Below are 21,266 nucleotides of genomic sequence, written 5' to 3' on the forward strand. Positions count from 1 at the left end.
GATCATTTATGCTATGGTATTTCCAGCATGCCAGCAGTCTCCAATCAACCAAAGAGAGCTCTCAGGCAATAAGATGCCAGCACCTTTAATTGGAAGCCCAGACACAATGCCTTAAAATGGTAATACGAGAGGAAGATATGGATAAGCCATCCACAGCATCTGCTACTGAAGAGTCCGTGCACATTTTTTGTTAATAAACTTGACCAGAATTTGAAATCACGTTTTGGATATTTCTGACATTCTCTAACAAAGAATTAAAGAATTCCTCTATATCCATGCTAATTTAGTATTATGCAAATATCTGTGTGTATGTGTGTGTGCGTGTGTGTGTGTGTGTGAGAGAGAGAGAGAGAGAGAGAAAGAGAGACGGAGAGAGAGAGAAACATAGAAAGACATTGAATGGGAGAAGAGGAAAGAAGGGAGAAAAAGGAGAAATCATAGCAACAAATATTTAAGAAAGCATTGTAATTATGGTTAAATTCTCCTTAAGGATTTTTAAAGTTTAATTTTAATTGGTTGCCTAAGAATCGATATCAAGCAATATGAAAGTCTGCATTGTATCAGGGCATGACCCCTGCATACATGTGGTACATAATAAATGTAGCCCAGTGGAGGATTTCTTTGACTGAATCTAGCTTTTTGGTTATCTCTAAAACCCAAGAAAGTGAATGTGGTATGTCTCAGAATGTCAGTCAATAAGTGATTAAAACAGTCATAATTTTCTTCTCTGTTTTTGTGGCCTTTGAGTTTGTTTTTTTAAAAAAAAAAAAACAGTAGTTCACATCTCTAATTTTAACAGGGATAAATGTCTTATTTTGTAGATCAAAGGCAACAAGAAGAGAGTAGATTCCCTGATGTACTGAGAGAATGCACAAGCTCTGAAATGGATAGAGAAAATCAGCTTAACACTGACGATCAATATTACAAATCCTCACCGTTGAGACAGCACAATTTACTTACCTTTACTAGTAGGCGGATTACGTTGTTCTTTATTCCGCAATCTACAGCTACCACTTTTATCCCATTTCCTTTGCCGTACACCTTGACATCCTGCCATTTTAAAAATCAAGGAGTGAGAGAGAAATTCCAGCTGTGAGCAACAAATCAATATCATAAACATATCTGAAGATGCTTTGCACTTAGATTGGTGACAGATTGGTTGTTAACTACTAGGAAATGACGCAGTTAATAATCAGTTTATAAGAAAAGCACAGCAAGTGACCACAGACTATCTTTTTTAAGAGAAAAAATACTTTGCTGTTTTTATAAAAAATGTTGATTACAGTAAAAACAATGATCTCTAAGATATAGATTGCTTCCATAGTTAACAACCATCTTTCCTATATTTTGCCTCACTAACAGCTGGTAGCAATAGAATTTTCAAGTATTATTGCCTGATTCAGCACTAGATAGATATGGTAAAAGATACACCATGTTTTAAATACCACGTGATCCTCAAATTGCAACGAAGTGTGGAGGGGTTAGAGCTATTGTGCATTAGGTGTATGCAGTGGGGCTAATGGATAAAATCAGTATGAGAGTCAGGGGAATTGCTAAGCAAGTGTAGACCACTGGCCCCTGTAGGTTACTGTGCAATCATTTGCATTTAAATGGTAGACTTCTTCATAAAAGGATCTCAGAGTATATCATAATCATTACCTATGTCTTAAGCACTACTTGGAGTCAGATCTATTTTCAGAGGCATTTACTCAAGAAACAGTTTTCCAAAGTCATAAAAGAAAAAGTAATAGAAATATAGGGAGAATAGAGCCTAGAGGACTGGGTGCTCACACTGATTCCAGCTTTAAGAGTTAGTTAGCACATTCTGATTTTAGGATGATTTCAACATTTGCAAAAGGTTTTAGATAAAACTTGCAATTGGATATTTGAAAGAGCATTGTACTTTAACTGAAACGTGTATCTCTCTACAAAGTCTATAGAATGTGAAATCATAATCTTTAGACAGTACTTGAGGGCAAATTTAAAAGTATATCATATTTTTTTTCTCCCGCTGACTATGCTAGAGAGAAAATACCCCAGTCCTTCTATGATCTAGGGAAATTATTGCTGAACTGACACAGATAATCTCTCTCATCAGATAATATGAAAAAATATAGATTTACCCTTAGGTTTCTGCTACAAAGTAAAGTACTATTATCATCTAGTTGTAGCGACATCAAATTGCAATTACAAAACAATGAATTAAATTATCAACTACACCCACACAAAACTCACAGAATATAATCAGCTTTCACCATTGCAATCTTCCCCTTGATTTAGTAGTGATAAAAATACGGATAGATTCCTATTTGCTGGTCCCTAAACAAACACATTATATACTCTCCATACAGAATGACGAAAGTTAAGCAAGACCTCACAGACACTACAATATGTGAATCTGCATTAGGACTCTCCAAGAAAGGAACATTTTATGCAGCATTTTCAACCTGTTTTACCATAGAATTATTTTTTGTTTTTTATTTTTCAATTAGAGTTGACATTCAATATCATTTTATATTAGTTTCAGGTATGCAGCTTAGTGGTTAGACTTTTATATAATTTACAAAGTGATCCCCTCATTAGTCTAGTGTCCACCTGGTACTATACATAATTATTACAATATTATTGACTATATTCCCTATGCTATACTTTCCATCTCCATGACTATTTTGTAACTACCAATTTGCACTCCTTAATCCCTTCACCTTTTTCACCCAGCTCCTCAATCCCCAACCACAGAATTCTTTTAATGTGAATTTCTCCAGGATCGATGCTCCTCACATTTGGAATATACTAGACTAGATCCTCAAGGTACTTCTTAGTTCTAAAATCCTATTGCTCTAAAAGAAAAAATAGCCTTTATTCATGCTATCTCAAACTAAGCCACTTCACAGGAAAATACGTTGAAACAAATATAAGGAAAATAGTTCCATGTCACTTGAATGGACAAGTTTGAGAATTAAAAACAAGTGAATATCACATATGGCATAATCAAATTCTAGATATATAGAAAATTATAGGTCGAATTTAAAATTCACTTTCTTTAACAACTCATATTTCTTATGCTTCCATATGATGTCTACATGTCCACATGTCCACATCAACATGAACATCAAGACCATATAATCAAGGACTGATTCCCAGGGACCCCAAACCCCACCCCCTGTTTCCATGTACCAGAGTAAGAATACCAGATAACATCAATGCATGTTTTCTCTGAATCTGACACAGCACTAATCAGGCTATTTTTACTCTTTTAATAACTGTTTCTTTAAAAAAAAAAAAAAAAAACGCCCAGGTGTGATAAGGTTCTCACAGCTGGAGCTCTTCTTTATAAAATGTTCTCCATTGTCATTCTGTTGGTGCTAGGTCACAATGTGAATCATTTCACAAATAAACAGGCATCAGTAAGTGTGGGAGAGGGAGCATCTTTTCGAAAAACCCTTAATGAGGTTTTGTCACAGTAGGGCAAAACAGTTTCCTAGTGCATTCACCCACTGTCTTATCATACATTTCACAACTGCTGATTAGATATCCTTGAATCTTCACTTTACAGATATAAGAAGTAGGTGATATAAAACTATGAAATGTATTTGAATACTATTCTGTGATAGTATGACTATGGTTACTAATAATTATTATTTCTAATATGTTAGGAGGCATTATAAGATGATGTTTAAGAGATGGACACTGGAACAAACCTTCTTGGGTATAAATCTTGGTAGCTGTTCACCCTAGGAATGGAATTTAATCTCTCTCTATATCTCAGTTTCTCCTTTGGTAAAATGAAATACTTATAATACCTATCCCATAGAATTGCTCTGAGGATTCAAAAAGTTAATCAATGTAAAGTGTTAAGAAAAATGCTTGATACAAGCTAGGTACTCAGTACAACTAGTCTATTACTATTTGTATTAATAAAACTCATAATAGTTATTAGCAATAATGATAATTTTACATTAATAATGAAGATAATAAAACCATCAAAAACATTGATTAAAGTAATCAGGATTTGAAGAAGAAAAAGAATCTGTAACATCTTTACTACCAACTCTGGCTACTACTTACTGGCTTTGTTCATTCCTTCATTCATTCATCCAATGTTTATTGAACATGTACTACGTGAAAGGCACTATAGTAAGTGTTGAGGACTCAAATAAGTAAACCATGGCCTTTAATTTCAAAGAGCAAACCATAAACAAGAGACACTCTTTGCAAGGAGCTAAATACAATTTGATCTTTTTTGTTTTTAATATAACAAAGCTATTTATAAAATGACATAAAATACAAAGATTGGGTAAGTCAGTAAAGATTTGCAGAGGAATAAGGTGCTAACCGACCCTTTACACTGACTTCTTGAAAGCAAGCAAAGGAGGGAGAAAGAGAGAGAGATCCCTGGCAGAAGAGCAGAATATACAAATATATTCTGCCCCCCGACCCCCCACAGATGCTGGTCAAGAAGAACCAAGTTCACAAGGAACCTTAAGAGAGCTTCTTCACTTTATGTAACAGGATCCTAGAAATGGAGCTTTCTTGAGGCTTTTCAGTCAAACCACACCACAAAAAAAAAAAAAAAAAAGCAGAACTGGCATGAGGTTAACCACACAGATTCTGAAGTCACGGGAGTTCAAGTCGAGGCTAGCTATAAAATCTTGGACAAGTTACATTTGATTTAAAATAGACAAGTTGCATTTGAAATGGAGTTTTTTAAAAGAGAATTAACTGAGTACTCAAAAAATGTTGGTTATTATTTTCTTCTAAGACAAGAGCTGCCTCTTTAAATGGACCATGAGAACCATAAACTATCTTAGACAAGAAACTGTTGCATATAGGAATAAAATGATGTGAATATATCTATTTAAAATAACATTTTAAAGAGAGAGATGCTTTGTTGCCCCACTGGTGATGGAAAAGAAGTCTGTGGCCATCTCTCCTACAGTGAAAATAATAGCTAAGGTAGAGCTAGCCAATAGCAACCATTTCGAAGATGTTTCAGCTGGCCTGAATTCTCCATATTTAAAGCACAGTGGTAACCAAATACACACCAAATACACCGAGAAAAAGAAAACTCTGTCATGCCCCCTGTTTTATGTTGTAAAAACAGAAAGTAGCAAGCACTCCTTTAAATTTCAAAGTGCATCAGAAACGTTTCTTTAAAAAAATTTTTTCATACTGATATCCCATAGACCTATCAAATCCCTGTTGAAATCATTACTGTGTTCACTCAAACTAGTTGAAATCGCTGAGAAAATAGGGAGATCTTTAATTGGTCTCATCCACTGCCTCCTTCTCTCATTTGTCCAAGCCACCTCATTGTCTCTATTCTTGCTGTCACTGCTCAGTCCAGGGTCTCATGGGTTTTATACTGATTAGCTACAATAATGTTCTAATTAATCACTCTTTTATCCAGTCTACTTTGCTCCAAAATGATGCCAAATGAGTTCCCAATTGTTTCCAGTTTTGCTGATTTAGCCAATGACACAAAACCCTCTGGACCTAACCCTAGTCCATCTCTACTCATCTTTAGTCAAATATGTGAACCCTTTGGTTCAGCCATACCAAAGTACCCATAACTCTTCAAACACATCATTTTGTTTATACCTCTGTCCCTCTCAAATGTGTGACATTTTTTTTTTATTACAAAACAAGCCTAAATCCTCTGCAGAGCTTTCCCTGATACACTTATCTCATTCGATTCTGCCCCACGCATGCACTTGTGGCAAGCTGGGTGCATTCCAAGGATACCATACCACAAGATTCTGTCCAAAATGATTACTCACTTGCCTGTTCCACTAGTTTCCACATTCCCCAAGGACAGAAACTGTAGCCCAAGAGACTTATGCCTACATTCATAGATATTCAATCAAAACCAAAAGGAGTTTTTCTAAAATGTATTTTATGCCCTCTTGTAAATGTGCACTAATTATAGCTCACTTTGGGGTGACACAGTCATTATTATGAATACTAATCTTTGAATGCAGTTATAATAGTTACAATAAGTCTTCGGTGTGTGAAGGAACACTTTTCCTTGCACAAAATGACCCCAGACTCAGATTATTGTCTGATTTCTTTAAAGTGCCCTTTGCTCTCTAGCAGGCTATTTGCTCTGACTCTTGATTGTCATTATGCTTGTCTCTGGTAATTCAGCACCCTCTTTATTTGACATTGTTAAAATTTTGAGCTGGAGAACCAGAAAAGGAAAAAAAAAAAGTTAAAATAATAGTAAACAATTTCTAAATCAGGGCATCAAGTTTTTCCCCGTGAATAAAAGTTACTAACTTTAAGTGTACTGATTTCTATAGATATTTTAGCTGCTATGAGGCCATTTTTTCCCTCAACTCTGGTACTTCTAAAAGGCCTCTGCCTAGATGAAGATTTGATATCATAAGAAAAGAAGGTCCAAAGGGAATAAAACAAAACTATGAAATATAAAGAAAAAGCTCTCACCTTGGTTGAAACCTCGGCAATCAAATTCTGCTTATTTGGATCCATAAAATCCACAGACTGACCTTCAAATTCAATCTTGCCAAGCATGGTGCCCTATCAAATTAAAAAATTCAACAGTTAAAAAGGAGGGATGATGAAGGTGCTGACAGGATAAGTTCACAGGGATTTAAACACCTGCTTTGAGATTCCGATGTCTTTAGAACTACTCAGAACCAAAAGCAGAAGACCTTCATCTTCTCAACTTTTAAAGATTTGAGAACCACTCTGAGAAGTATGATTAGTTCATTTAGGGCTAAGACAGTCACCTGGGGCAAGCAAAGTCAAAGGCATCAGAATTCAGGTCTCCAGGTTCCAGCCTGGTACAAATGTGAGTATTCAGGGTGCTTGTTTCTTAGGGCATCTGACCTAAGGATATTTCATGGGAGACATGGACAAAACGATCTGTTGAGTAAAAAATAAATAAAAACCTAAAATTTTTCAGAAAATTGAAAAGAATGGGAATTTATTACATCGTGAAAGTAAAATTAATTCACAAAAAAATGTAAAATGCTATATAAGCCATAAACTTTGAAAAGTGACATTGAAAATATTCACTGCTTTAGAAATGCTAAGGTCGCTAAGATCTAGGTATCCCTAAGGACCTGAACTTTAAAAATGTTTAGTCTTCTGTGAAATTTTCACAAATTAGCCTTGCTAGCTTGAACACAGCAAATGTTTTCTTCTTATTAGCTGTACCTTGAGATTTACTTATGAGTAACTCTATTTTGACCTATTTAGAAAAAATGGCATATTATACTTAGTAAGTCAGACTTGACTGAGGGAGCAAAAAAATATCTAATTGATTCACTGATTTGCCTTTCCCCAAGAAAATTATTGCACTAAAGGAAACAGAAGGAAGTCTTTATTTCCCTTTGAAAGTTGTTCCTTAAGAGAAGGAGTCACTTGAGAATGAGTGAACGTAAAAAGTGCCAGCACACCATTGAGACATGGCGGTTATTTCAGTGCAATTACTAAAACCAGAGTGCTACCTCCAACTCTGGAAAAAATAACTAAAAAACACCCTATTCTTCCACGCTGGATTATTAATTTTCATAATGATCTCTACCTACTTTTATAATCTAAATCACAGAATCCCTTATCTATATTTATGGATCCTTAATTTTGAAATTTGGTTTTCTGTTCTCATTTTTTTTCTTAAAGTATGCTGAATGAATTTCAATTTTAGTTTTCGACCAAAGATCAATAGACTGAAAGCTACAATATAAATTTTAATATGAACCAGCATCACTCACAATTAAATATAATAAGCGATACAACAATTTTCTCTGTGCTATCCTATTCAGGAGAATTTTTAAAATATAACTGCCTCTGATAAAAGAAGGGTTTATCTTAAACTAATATGAAGAATACAGTATGGTCTTATAAAGTGTTTTCCTAAATTAATAGACTTGACTATATTCCATTCAACCTGCCAATTCTGCAACCCAAAATAAATTTCCCAATTTTATTTCCTTCCCATTTCCCTCTGGTAGCTTCATCATTGTTTATACATCATTGGGCTAAGAAAATGCAAGAATCCACTGGGGATATATAATCTCACTAACATCTATGCTGAGGAAAATCATGGAGAAGGGAATGAAATCAGAGGTGGAGCAAAAGGATCATATAAACTCTGTCTTCATCCTGTTCATGGGTATATAGCCATGTTCTTATTTTCAAACCTGTTCTTTCCTTCTGTTTACAGAGATCCTGTGTCAATATATATTCAAGAAATCTACAACAAATTTTCTTAAAGAATCTCTTTCACTTTGAAATTCCATTTTTTTTCTTTTTTATGTAATATTATTCAATGAGACAATTTTAGTCAGATTTGGGGAATTTATTTAACTTCAGTGAGGTAAAGTTTCTTTCTGGTCTAGGATATGAAGTATGATGAAGGGGAAAAAAAGTGTCCACCTTTTATAACAAGACGAAGCAAGCCATAGGTGATAAGATATCCTTAGAGGAAGGGTCAGATGTTATCAGATATGAAAGCAAAGGATAAACCTACTTGCTTTCACCTTGGTCATTGGTACAGGGTCTGGAAAGACTATATAATTGATGTAACACCTGCAGGGCTCATCTGGCACACTCGTGAAACATAACTCACTCATTTTACAGACAACTCCTACGAGAAAACTAAACAAATAATCTCATCCATGCTGTATGCTTCTTGGTTTGCATTTTCCAGCATGTATGTGTTCAATTTAGGGAAATTGCTATGCACTAGTTACCTTTTCCACTTGCTTCACTAGTCCTGCCCCATGAGCTGAATTACAAAGGCCTTTATTTGTTGGGATAGTAAACACATAGTGGGTACTCAATAAACTGCTGCTGAGTGAATTAATTTCAAATCCATTAGGTTACGAACATCCCAATCAAGTATTCAGTCTTGAAAATTACATCAGAAATAATAAAACAAGACTACAGAAACCCAAATGGCAGAAATTGGCCAGATTTGTTCTCTTACATATAAATGGATTCCTTGGGCACTGAGGGAAAAATATATGTGTGAAGAAACATAGCTTTGGCTAAAGATGATGATCATACCTTATCCCGAATTATTTTAGTCAGCATTCTTGTATCCACTCCATAAATTGCAGGAACCTATAAAAAAAATTGTAGTGACAGTGAAATTGGAGGAAATTAGATCCAGTGTATTGTTTTCAAGGTACAAACTTAGCATCATCTATCTTCTTGAGCAGTTTATAATTTCTCTACTCCTTTTCTCTGACCCAGGGTGACTATGTTGTCAGAACACGGTAAATTGCTATTCCAGTTGGGCACAGGATTCTTAATATCCAAGCCTTTCCTCAGAATAAAAAATGAGAAATTCTGAACATCAATCTTCTGCTACAGTTTTGTTGCTTTGAACACAGGATATTAAACAATATTATATATATACATATATACACAAAGACATATATTTTTGAAACAATAGAATTTGTGAACTTCTTAAGCAATGATATGTAAATAATATGCAAATCCATGTTTTGAGCCAAATGTTTCTGGCACACAGTAGGCACTCAACACATTTTTCTGAAGATCCTTGTTAAGTAGTCATGCTGTAATAAAATTTCCCTATTTTTTTAATAAATCAGGCAACGCCACCATTTGTTTTATTTCCTTTGACTAGGCTGGATAGAGAGATGTGTTGTAATGAAAGAGCAATGAGTCAGGAATCAGGAAAAGCACTTGTAATTGCTTTTTTTCCACCAATTATCTGAGTGACAGTTGAGCAAGCTGCTTTTCCTCATCTGTACATCAAAGGAGGCAAACTGGTATTTACCTTATACCCTCTTCTACTCTACGTGTCTGTGATCATGGAAGAGGAGGCAAAGCACATTTACGAAACAAACTAACAGGCCATAGATGAAGCTTGTAAACTACAGGGATGATATGGAGCCACTATAATATCAGGTGTCCTAAAGGACATAAAGGAGACATTTAAGGTCAGGCAGGTGTTACGGGTAGCCTCCTGAAGGACCGTTTCAAAATTTAGCTGTCTGGACATAAATTCAGATGGTGGAGAAGAAAATAGTAATGACTTGGGAGATGATATAAACACCTTCTTCCCTCTTTTAATATTTAGAGAAAATGAGAACAAGGAAGCCAAGATCAAGACTTTTTGATTGGTCAGAAAGAGACATTTCACCTCAATAGGCAGATGCTCATTGGAGAGGCAGAGCTTTACTAGAATATTATTCTGTCAATTACAAACCCAGCAGCAACTCGACAAAGAGCAGCTACAGCAACACTGGAGATGAAGATAAATATATAGCAGGTCTATTAACTTTAAATATGTCTGACATTTGAACCAAGAGACTCCTCTTACTTGATTAAAAAATAATAGTTAAAATAAGAAAATGTAAGGTAAGTTTTAAAACTTTTTTTATTTATAATTTCAAATGAGATTATGTATAATTCTATGTCATAGAGGCATAATGTTTAAGCCCAAAGAGACTAAATGGCAATCTGTTTACATTCCTTAAGAACAAAAAAACAAAAACTTAGTATCGTATGATGATATAACCGGCACAAAGTGACATAGCTAGTTAATGGTAGAACCAGTACTAGAATCCATGACACAAGTTACATATCTAGATCCTGGATAAAAGGGGAGGGAGAGGTTAAATTGCTTGAGAGAACAAAAAATTCTAAAAATTTTTCTAACCCCTTTCCAGGATTAGAAAAGCTACCAAGCATGTTTGACTGCCATCTAGTGGATGAAATGAAAATATCTGGTCCTAGGTGTTCAGAAGAGAATGAATCCAGACAATTTAGCCTGTAGTAATAACAGAAGGAATTGCTCTTTGAAATAAACAAGATACCAAACTGTATGATATGTTTCATCTGCTTGGCCCTTTAACTACATTCACCTTTGCACATTTCCACAGACCCTACCAATCATCCTTAGGTGATGATGGATGGTCTATCATATTTCTCACCTTTTCTTCCTGCAGCCATTGACCTAGACTCTTGGTAGCCAACCAGTGGTTGTAGTCATTACTGTAACTGAGCACCAGCAAACCTGCAACCTGGAAAGACAGGCAGTCATTTTAAAGGGGTGACCACAAAATATTATCCAACTCTTGTGACCTTTCTTAAGGATCAGTTTGCATTTTTTAAAAAGCTTTATTACATCCACTGATATGAGACTTAAATTTTTGAATACTTGAAGAAAAAAAGATGATCAACACTTTTCTCTTAAAATACATAATTTTTACCTTAGTTATCTATTATGTAAGGAAACAGTCTTATCTGGTTTGCCAGATCCTGAGACTAAGATGAATCTCCCTTTTCAGTGGCATTCATCAGTAATCTAATTAATAATTACTTATTTAATGTACATGAAGAATAAAATTATTTTTAATCTATATTTAAATATGACTGAGAAATTTGGATAAAATTGTGAGAAATAGAGCTAAACTAAATGATCAGGCCAAGTTATTCAAAAATAGAATGGTGAAAAAAATAAAGTGGCGAATTTGATGTGTAAGGTTTTGAATTGTTAAGATATTATCCGAATCTACCATGAATAAGAAATTTTAATGTGTTTACTTTTAGACTGGCATATCATCTAGACTTATCATCTAAATATACATTTAGACTTATCATCTCCAAAAAGGATAAGATTAAAAGGCAAATAGTTAATACCGAGTTGATTATCAAAATCCTATTAAAAGGTGATTCATTACTAATTCTTGTAGCATAGTTATTATTTGAACTTATAACAACATTTTTCCAAATAAAGCCAAGTTTGATCGAAGGCATTGAAGAACAAATCCAAAGTGCCCTGAAAAATAAAACTCGATGTCATGCTCAAGATTATTTTCATATACCTAGGAAGAGGTTGAGAACACTAATTTAATGGTTTGTATTATGATTTTCAGGAAGAAACTTTGCCCAACCTAGATTCTTAAAATAAATCAATTATACCCCTTGAAATTGAGACTTTTAAAATAGTCATCACTGGTACTACCTTAATTCCATCAGATTCCAAATATTTACTAAGTCCCAGTTCATCCAGTGCAGTAGTGTCAGGGGCACCACCATTTCCAATAATAGGGTTAGCCATGGTGAGAATCTGTCCCTTGTAGGCAGGATCAGTAATAGCTTCCGGGTACCTGGGTAAAGATGCCAAAAAATTACCAACAAAAAAATGTGTATAGCTACAATTTGCATACATATTCTTAATAACTGAATCCTTGAAAATTAGAGAACATGAGATTAAAAACCTAAAAACTGTTTCTAGATATTAGCAAACCTAGAGAATTTTAAGATAGAATTTGTTAATTTACTTCATGATATGACTGCTATGAAAAGAAAAGCTGACTCTTAAGTACTAAGTTATATTCTCATATAATTTTCATTCCCTCAATTTCTTAAATTTTTTGTCTTTAAAAAATTCCTTAAGGTCTTAATTTTTAACATATTGCTCTAAAGTTTGCAGATGTCTTGAAGATTCTCTTAGCCTACCAGACATGATTGGTTCCAAACTGATATTTACTATTGAGGGCTGCCAGTTTCACCAAAATAGTAACTGTCAAAAATTTAAAGATTTTTTAAAAATATCTTTTAGGATACTGAAGAGTATTCCAATTATGTCAGTGATGGTTGCATGGGTACAAATTTTTTTAAATTTATTGAACATTTAAAACAGTGAGTTAATTTTTTATGAAATATATATTTAATATAGTTGATTTTAAAATAGTTCAATTTTAGAAAGAGGTATATGTTTGAGAGTTATTATCGACTTAGAAAAAAATCAATCCCACAAAAATTGACTTGAAGCATTTCTGAATTCTAAATTAAAAGATTCCAAACAACTATTTTGAAATAGTTATAAGAAGTAGGAAGGGCTTAATTTTAAAGTTTGTAGAAGGGAAAAATAAGAATACCTGTGTTCTTATTTTATAGATATATATGTATATGTATATATATATCTCATATTCTTAATAATAAGAAACCTTATTCTTAATAATTAAGAAACAGTATTCCCATAAATGCCAGGAGCTATCTGTAGCTATTCCATACATTGGAATACATTACAATGAGGGTTCTCCTGAGTTCCGCCCCTCTTATTTCACTTTCTGCATAGTTACACCAAATCTTTCTTGTGGATTACTACTGAAAGTGAACTTAGGTGCTGAAGGGGACGGAATTAACAACCTTGAAACCAATAAAGTTCGGCTCAGGCAGTAGTCAACATAAATTCTTCGACCCCTCTCCAGACTAACTCTTTCCAGAACTACCTTTGTCAACAGAATAGTTAGTCTTTCAGTTCAGCAACCCCACCTAAGGTGACTAACGTGCTGTGATATATATCCACACCTCCATCAACTAATTTCTCAAATGCCTCTCATTTATCAAGAGCTGATAATATTTTAGCCAAGGCTCATACACAATATAAATGCATTTCTTAAAGATGAAAAACAAAACCTCCTTAATTATCAACCACCTTACTGAGTGAGCCACACAATGAATGAAAGCAGCATTTCTCAATGAAAAATAGGGTTTGTGGTTTAATCTTATTAATGAATGCCTCTTTCTACATCAAAAAAAAATCTTAACTAATTTAATTTTACTTCCCTTTCTTCTTTCTCTCTGTAAAAGAACTGGCCATTTTCTTTAAACATATGCTTACAAAACTCTCTCCAGTAAATGAATAAATACAGCTTGTCCTAGAGAACTGCAGTGTTGGAAGCAAATTAATCTATCAGGTCCTGTTTGACTTTTGTGATGTGACAAGATTTATTACCCGTAATCTATCACAGAGAAGAAAACTCTAGTGCCCTCCATCATTCTGATCTATATTAAACAGTTGTTTGTTGGCAGGTATATTAACACAGCTAGTAATTAGTGCTGCCAAAAAGCTTAAATAATTGCCTGGTGAAGCAAAACTTTGCAAACAGGTTTCATACACTGTAATTTAATGTTCTCACCAGTGGGCACTATTTTAAAAACCATTTAATATTCTTCATTTCAAACAAAGAGCCAAGAGTTTAGAGAAGAATGGACATTAATAATATAACGGAAGTTTGGTCAATCAATATCTTCAATATCAGTTAACAAATTTTCCCTTGTCTTTATATGGCTAACTGAATTTCCCTAAAAAATTTATCAAATATTTTATAGTCTAGTCTATTCGATCTCTAATGGAAACCTCTGGAAACCACCTAGTCATTTTTAGAGACTCATATATATATATTTTTTTTTTTTAATTGCAAGCTGTAAATTACTATCTACTGCAGCCCCCTCACTGTTTATGTGTGAAAACAAGGATTCAGAAAGGTTAAGTGATTTTCTCAATATCATTATCAACATAATGAGTTATCATTAGAACTGAAACCAGAACTTCAGCCTCCTAGTTCTCAGATGAACGAACATTTGTTGACTAGATAAGGACAGTTGCAGGATTTCTGTAACAACTCTTACCTTTATTGCAGTAATTCTCTTAGCAAATCTTAAATACTACGTTGGGTCTCAACCGATAAATTTTGAAAATATTAGATCTATGCACTTGCTCTCTCACTGATTATGTTAAGACAATAAGTGTATCAGTTATGTTGCCTTACTTGAGTGCAAAACTGTATAAAATACCGAAGGATTTCTTAGCTTCTTATAGTAGTTCATATTAGATGTGCAAAGTTGACTCCAAACTTCACTAATGGAATGGCACCAGAGTGTGCTACCTATCCTTTTCCCTGCTCCAATTTTCACCTTAATCAGATCCATACCTTGCCTAACAGAAGCCATTTGCTATTTGGTCATCTCACCTAACCTGTGTCCTTGCACCCTATATTTCCAGAATAAATTTTGTTCTTTTTTTCTTTTTTTCAGGGTAACACCAGTGTTCATGTTCTCATTCATTTACAGCGACAGGGAGGAGTCTGTGTCTGTGCCTCTTTTCAGGCCGCAGAAGGCTACACACAGGCGCCGTGTAACATCAGGACAATATGTAGTCTAATTATTTGATGCGGTGATTTCAACTTCCCACCATGAGTAAGATCACCCAGTTATTCCTCTACACAGAAGAAGAAAGAACCTTGGAATAGAAGCATTACTCACCCTCCCAGACCAGTATTAAAAACCACTTCACCAGCAACAGAGGATGGATGGCCAAAGGAGTAACCTTTCATCTTAGTTCCATCTTCCAGGACAATGTGTGCTGTCTGTGCCTAAAGAAACAGATTCATAATTCTTAGCAGAATACAAAATATGAAAGAAAACTTGTTGAAAAAATCCAAAGGTGTAATATACTAACTTATTAAATAAATGCACAATATATTTGATGAAACCTTACTGCCTAGATTCGGAGTTGCTCTCCTGTTACTTGTCACTTTTCTTCAAATGTATGTCTCTTGTCACTGGCAGGTGTTTTATTTTGCTTAAAAAAGGAACTGAGGCCTGTCAATACATTGTCTATTCTAAGTCTACTTGCAAAGTTATTGACAATCCAGAAATACTTCAATTTAGCTGAAATGCTATGTGTCTATCTTTTCTCCTTAATATTCCCTAGCATAGCTCAAGCATAGCTTTAAGGGAAGTTCATGAGTTTGCAAAAACATTGTGAATTGTACTGTACAGCTCATCATCACTCTAAGGTTTAGAGATAGAAGGAATCTTTAAGGTTATCTATCAAATCATGTTCCACAGAGCTCTTGTGTTTGATGGAGCTGTCCCAAAGGCTATCCCCTCCGACAGCTTTATGGCTGTAAAGAAGCTGAAACTTTATACTCTGTTAATACTGATACAAAAGCAAGCACTCTGGAACATTTCAAAATATATTGTATTCTGCTTTTTAGTAGAGTTAGTTATATCCATGTCTGGTTCTCTCGATAAACTGTAAGGCACTCTGAATTTGATTACTTCACCATATTAATCTTTGAACCAGCTTCTATAAAATTCTTGGCTTAGAATAGGGACAATTAAAGAAACTTATTTAAGAAGCAGGCACCATCTAGTTCTCACAAATACCCTAAATTCTATTGTTGAGACAATTTAAATCTAACTCTCAACGTCCATAAAATTCAGGAGAGAGAGGAATGTGTTAAACCACACCTTGAGGTGCAAAATCTAGACTATAAAAAGTCCACAGGACAAAATAATTCAAACATGGCATATGATTTTACTTATATACGGACTCTAAGCAACAAAAAGAACAAACTAATCAAAAACAGACTCACAAATATAGTGGACAATTTGGTGATGGACAGAGAAGTGAGGGGTTGGGGAGCTGGGAGAATGGGGTGAAGGATTGAAGAAGTACAAATTAGTAGTTGATAGTTGCTCACAGAGATGGGGAGCAAGGCATAGGGAATGCAGTTAGCATTAATATGATGACTAGGTGGAGGGCCAGGGTAAGGAGGGAGCAATTGGGAGGGGTCGTTTTATGAACTATATAGCTGTCTAACCAATGTACTGTATACTTGAAACTAGTTTAAATAAATAAATTTTTTTAAAAGATGAAAACTAAAAAAAATTAAAAATAAACTATAAAAAAAGCTCTGCAATAATTGAGGAAACTTGCATAAAAATTTATATTTTATTATGTTCAGCATAATATTTTTTAGGATTGAAGATGATATTGTAGTAAAATTTTAAAGAGTCCTTATTGTTCCAAAGATATATACTGAAGTACTAAAATAATAAAAGATAAACAATATGATATCTATGATTTGCTTTAAAAGAATCAAGAATTGGATATACATGTAGGAATATAGGTGAAATGAATTTGGCCATGAGTTAATTGAAGTAAGGGAGATCATTGTGCTGTTCTCTCCTCAAGGATTGAGGTCATTAAAGATAGAAACGCACTAATTCTCTACTTTCCTTCCCGTACATTTTTAGGACTGGACCTATAGTGTCTAATCCTTTTGGATCCTGCCACCCACCTACACTCTCACCGCCCCCCCAACACACACATACACACACACGCTGGTATGCAGCAGGAACTCAATAAATGATTTCTAGACCTCTGTTTCTATGTTAAATGATTTCTAGACCTCTGTTTCTAGCTTTATAATATCTACCTAGCTTTTCAAGTATTAAAAAGGAAAAAACCTCATCATTTTTCTATAGTAATCTTCTCTGTTGAAATATGATGCCTCTTTTAGGCTCAAAAAAAATACTCTTCAGTGTAAACCAATGTTTGATTATTTTGAAACCAATATACCATGGGCCTAAATAATATTTATGTTGAGTGTTTATGTGTAGTGAGTATACAAATTAACTTACATACACATTTTATATATAATTTTATTAGTATTTCCTAATAAAATCAATATGTATAAAATACTCCTTTCAACAGATTGGTTTACAATTTTTTTTTTAATTTGAGGTACGATGCATGGATTTCAAGTTTATATGTCTGAGAAAGATTGGACAAAGTGCTGTGCTACACATTTTATATGCATTTGTGTGTGCGAGTGCATCTATGTGTGTGCACACAAAGCAGAGTCAGCCAAAATAATTTTGTACTTTTCTTGACATATCAAATTACCTTTGAGGTAAGTTGTATTTATACCCTTGGAACCACTGTTTGAGATCTTAAACTTGACACTTTATCTTGAAATAGTTATGGTTTATCTTCTCATCCACTAAGCCAAACAAGCTTTTGGAATTAGCACAAAGGAAACACAGTCATTCATTAATGTGATATGAATGATGACAAGACACCCGACAGAATCAGCTGAATGCGTTAAGTTCTGAATTCTGCTCCTATATCCAGGAAATCACCCTTCCATGTCACATCTTCTACCAACATACTATTCCTATTTTATATTTTATTTTGTCAACTATTGTTTGTTTACTTATAATTCAAGACAGAGGTTGATGACTTTAGGAAGTTAGAGTGGTAATGCTCAGAGTATTTCTAAAGACTCTTATGAGCTCTCCAAACGTCTATGCTGATGGTTCTCAATAGGGTACGTTTATCGGGAAAATTCCTTTTAGTCCGACTAGTGAAAACTCACTGTCAAAAAATATTTTCTACTGAAAATATTATTTTCTGTTCTCAAAGAAGTCACATATAACCTACATGCTTTCAGAAAATGGAAGGAAAAAATGAAACCTTTTTCTTAAATAATATATAACTTTGATAGCACCTAAAATAACTGTATGTAGTTCACAAAACGTGTGTGAACTGAAAATTTCAATTGTCTTCTAAATATCAGCTTATTCACCCTACTCTGAGCCATCCTACCTAAATATCACTTCTGTGTATATTTTTCTTTTACTTTTCTCTATCCTCTTCTCGTCTAAGAATTTCAGATTGGCTTATCTGTGGGTTAGCCACCATCTACTTATTTTTTAAAAAGGCAAAAATTAATGTAGGCAAACCTACCTCTTGCTAGCCTATTTCTACAATTCTATTTGGTCTTTTTCTTCCTCTCTCCATGGGATTAGTTTTCAACTTTCCTTTCTACCTTTTAAAGATATATTTGAGGAGACATTTACTGTTGCCTGAAATAGTCCCTGAGATTGTGTTCAATATGTCTTTTTGTTCCTTTAATTATGTTTTCTGTCCTTTTTGGCAGCATTTATAGATGTTCCAATCCTCTTTCCCACTACACATTATATCGTTACAAGGTTTCTGTTTATTGCCTGTAGTACCCTTTATATTCCACTTAACTACATTGGCCTCCGATGAGTTTAAAATGATGAGTGCCAATCGACTTATCTATGAATTGATGGAGAAATTTTGAACAAAGAGCCATTATTTGGAATCCCCTCTTCTAGCTAACAATTCCTCAAATGCTATTTCATTCCAATGAGTCCAAAAGAAATCACCTTGTTACTGTCATATTTTAGTAGCCTCAGTCCTAGTAGAAAGAAGTCCATAGCCTAAGAATTAGACTATAAAATTAAGTTATAATTTAAGTGCCTACTACCAGAGCCCTGTGGTACTTTGAATGCTGAAAATGCAAAGAAAATTTTAATGAAGAGAAATATATACACTTGTAGAATGTCCGGAAAAGTAACCAAAATATTATATAAGTATGAGTTCTACAAAATAAAGGATCTTTATCATGATGTGGTCCCTAAGTGTTTAATAAAAAGAAACATGTCAATAAGACAGGTTAGACATTCAAGTCACAATATGTGCCAAGTACCATACTAGGCTCTGGAAATGCATGGGTAAATGCCCCTAGTCCTCCTATGTAGTAAAAGGGCTGGATATATGCATGGATGATAAAATAGAGGAAATCTCAAGAAGAACATCACTGAAGCCCTTGAAGATACAAAGATACATAAAATATCGTTTCTTATGGGAGATTTCTCTTTAATAAAATAATTCACTCTTTCTTTTCCACCCATGTGTTAAGTAATAAAAATAAAATTTTTAAGAGAGAAAGCCATGTCAAATTTTGAATTTCAAGTCCAAAATTTAAAGTCCTTCAAGTCATTGTTCAAATGCCATCCATCTTCTGGGCAAGACCTACCTCGATCCCTTATTTAAAATGGCAATATGCCCCCAGCCCCGGATCTCCGTAGTCTGCTCGGTTCTCATAGCGCTCATTGCCTCCCAACATTTCATCCAGTGTCTTATTTAAAATATCTTATCCCACCAGAAAGTGAACTTCACATGGGCAGAGTATTGGGTCAGCATTTTGTTCAGCAGTAAGCCTCAGGGGCCTATATCAGTGCCTGGCACAGGATAGAAGATATTTTAATTTTTGTTGGATGAAGAATCATTGAGTATCACTCTAAAGATAATAACATTAAAAATATTGAAAAGTGTTATTATACATTTAGTTTTTAGTTTATTCTAGGTATGATTTTAAAAATAATCAAATGCCTGTTTTGAGTTGCCTTTTCATTATGTTTAACTAACAATACCTTTCCATGATATCTTAAATGTAATCTCATAATGTAAAACTATTAAGGTGAGAAATAGATGTGAATCTCATTGAGGGGTAAAGGAGTGAAGAAGGGAAAGGTAATTGGATGGTTACATCAGAATATGCATATTGAGTATCCTGTGTATGAGTGTTCAAATATATATTGTGCAGAGTTAAGACAAATAATTATGATAATTCCAAATACAAGGATTATTTATATCAATTTACTAGGTATTTCACGTGAAAGAAGCTGACACTGTCTGAAATACGTAACAGTTTCATTTCTTATTTCATTTTGCAAAATAGACAAAGAATGAGAAAGTTCTCCTTACCTAGGGTATTCTAAAATATAGAAATAAGAGAATCCTGTATTATTTTATTTAGTTTTAGAATAATTTATACAAATGAATCTTGAAGAAAATTTATTTTAAATTTTTCATATTATTCTCAAATATTTTTGCCATAGCAAATTCAAGTGAAAAGTCTAAATCAGATTCAAAGGGATCGCAAGTTATTTTGAACACTGAAAGCTATTTACTTCTTAATCATCAAAATTATTTAAATAAACATGTATTATTCAGCTGCTCTATTTGAAATTCTAATCTAACTTGCTGCTGCCTATCTTAGTCAATCATTACCGAGAAATACAAGCAAGCAACAAGTTCTAAGGTGAATTTAATCTGACTCCCTCTGGATAGAACTGAGAAGGATTTTACTTTGGTTTGTTCTCACCAGATATGGAGAACAACTTTTCTCCTTCCAAAATATGAATACTTAGAAGAAACATTATTTGCACTTGGCTACTTTGAGTTTTTCTTTTTAATATGTTCTTACAGCTCTTAGTTTTACTTTTTCCCCTCTGGTCTTCTACTAATATTCCAATAACTTTTTTAGTAAAACTTTCATGTAAACTAAATCCCATGTGTGACAGGATCCACTTAGAGACTTAATTTTTTTTTTTTTTGCACCCTCATCAGTCAGTCATTCAGTCTCTGTTTGCATACCACTGAAAGATGAGGCACTCACTACCTTACCCAGCTGGCTGTTTTCTCTCTTTTATATATCTATATTACTTTCAAGTATATAGTACACTGATAAATTTTAACTAAGAATTATAGTATAATTCTTCATCACTAATTAAATGCATATAAAATTATAAGAATAGTCTTCAAATCTCAAGATCATAGCCAAAAAATAATTCAATTTTTAATTCATTATCTAATTTTAGATTTAAATGCCTCAAAGTCAAAGGTTGTTATTGTTACCTTTGTTCATACTGACTCAACCAAATAGACAATAAAATGCTGAAATAAAACAAGACGTTTTGGGTATATTTATTAGGCTTCGGTTTAGCAGTTAAGAGATATTTAAACGACTTTATTAATCAAACTCAAATCAATCATTTCCTCCACTTACTATTATTATTTATCAACC

General features: G+C 33.9%; 1 protein-coding gene across 1 annotated transcript in view; it reads right to left on the bottom strand.

Annotated features, from left to right (window-relative positions):
* CPS1 (carbamoyl-phosphate synthase 1) overlaps positions 1 to 21,266 on the bottom strand; it is a 117,699-nt gene that overhangs the window by 85,600 nt on the left and 10,833 nt on the right. The window contains exons 2-7 of the mRNA XM_011358665.1: positions 15,058 to 15,167; positions 11,969 to 12,113; positions 10,935 to 11,024; positions 9,037 to 9,093; positions 6,448 to 6,540; positions 961 to 1,050 (exon numbers count right to left, since the gene is read on the bottom strand). Coding sequence (XP_011356967.1) covers positions 961 to 1,050; positions 6,448 to 6,540; positions 9,037 to 9,093; positions 10,935 to 11,024; positions 11,969 to 12,113; positions 15,058 to 15,167 — 585 coding nt within the window. The remainder of the gene's footprint in view (positions 1 to 960; positions 1,051 to 6,447; positions 6,541 to 9,036; positions 9,094 to 10,934; positions 11,025 to 11,968; positions 12,114 to 15,057; positions 15,168 to 21,266) is intronic.

Source organism: Pteropus vampyrus, unplaced genomic scaffold (genome assembly GCF_000151845.1).
Source record: "Pteropus vampyrus isolate Shadow unplaced genomic scaffold, Pvam_2.0 Scaffold42, whole genome shotgun sequence".
Taxonomy (NCBI): Eukaryota; Metazoa; Chordata; class Mammalia; order Chiroptera; family Pteropodidae; genus Pteropus; species Pteropus vampyrus.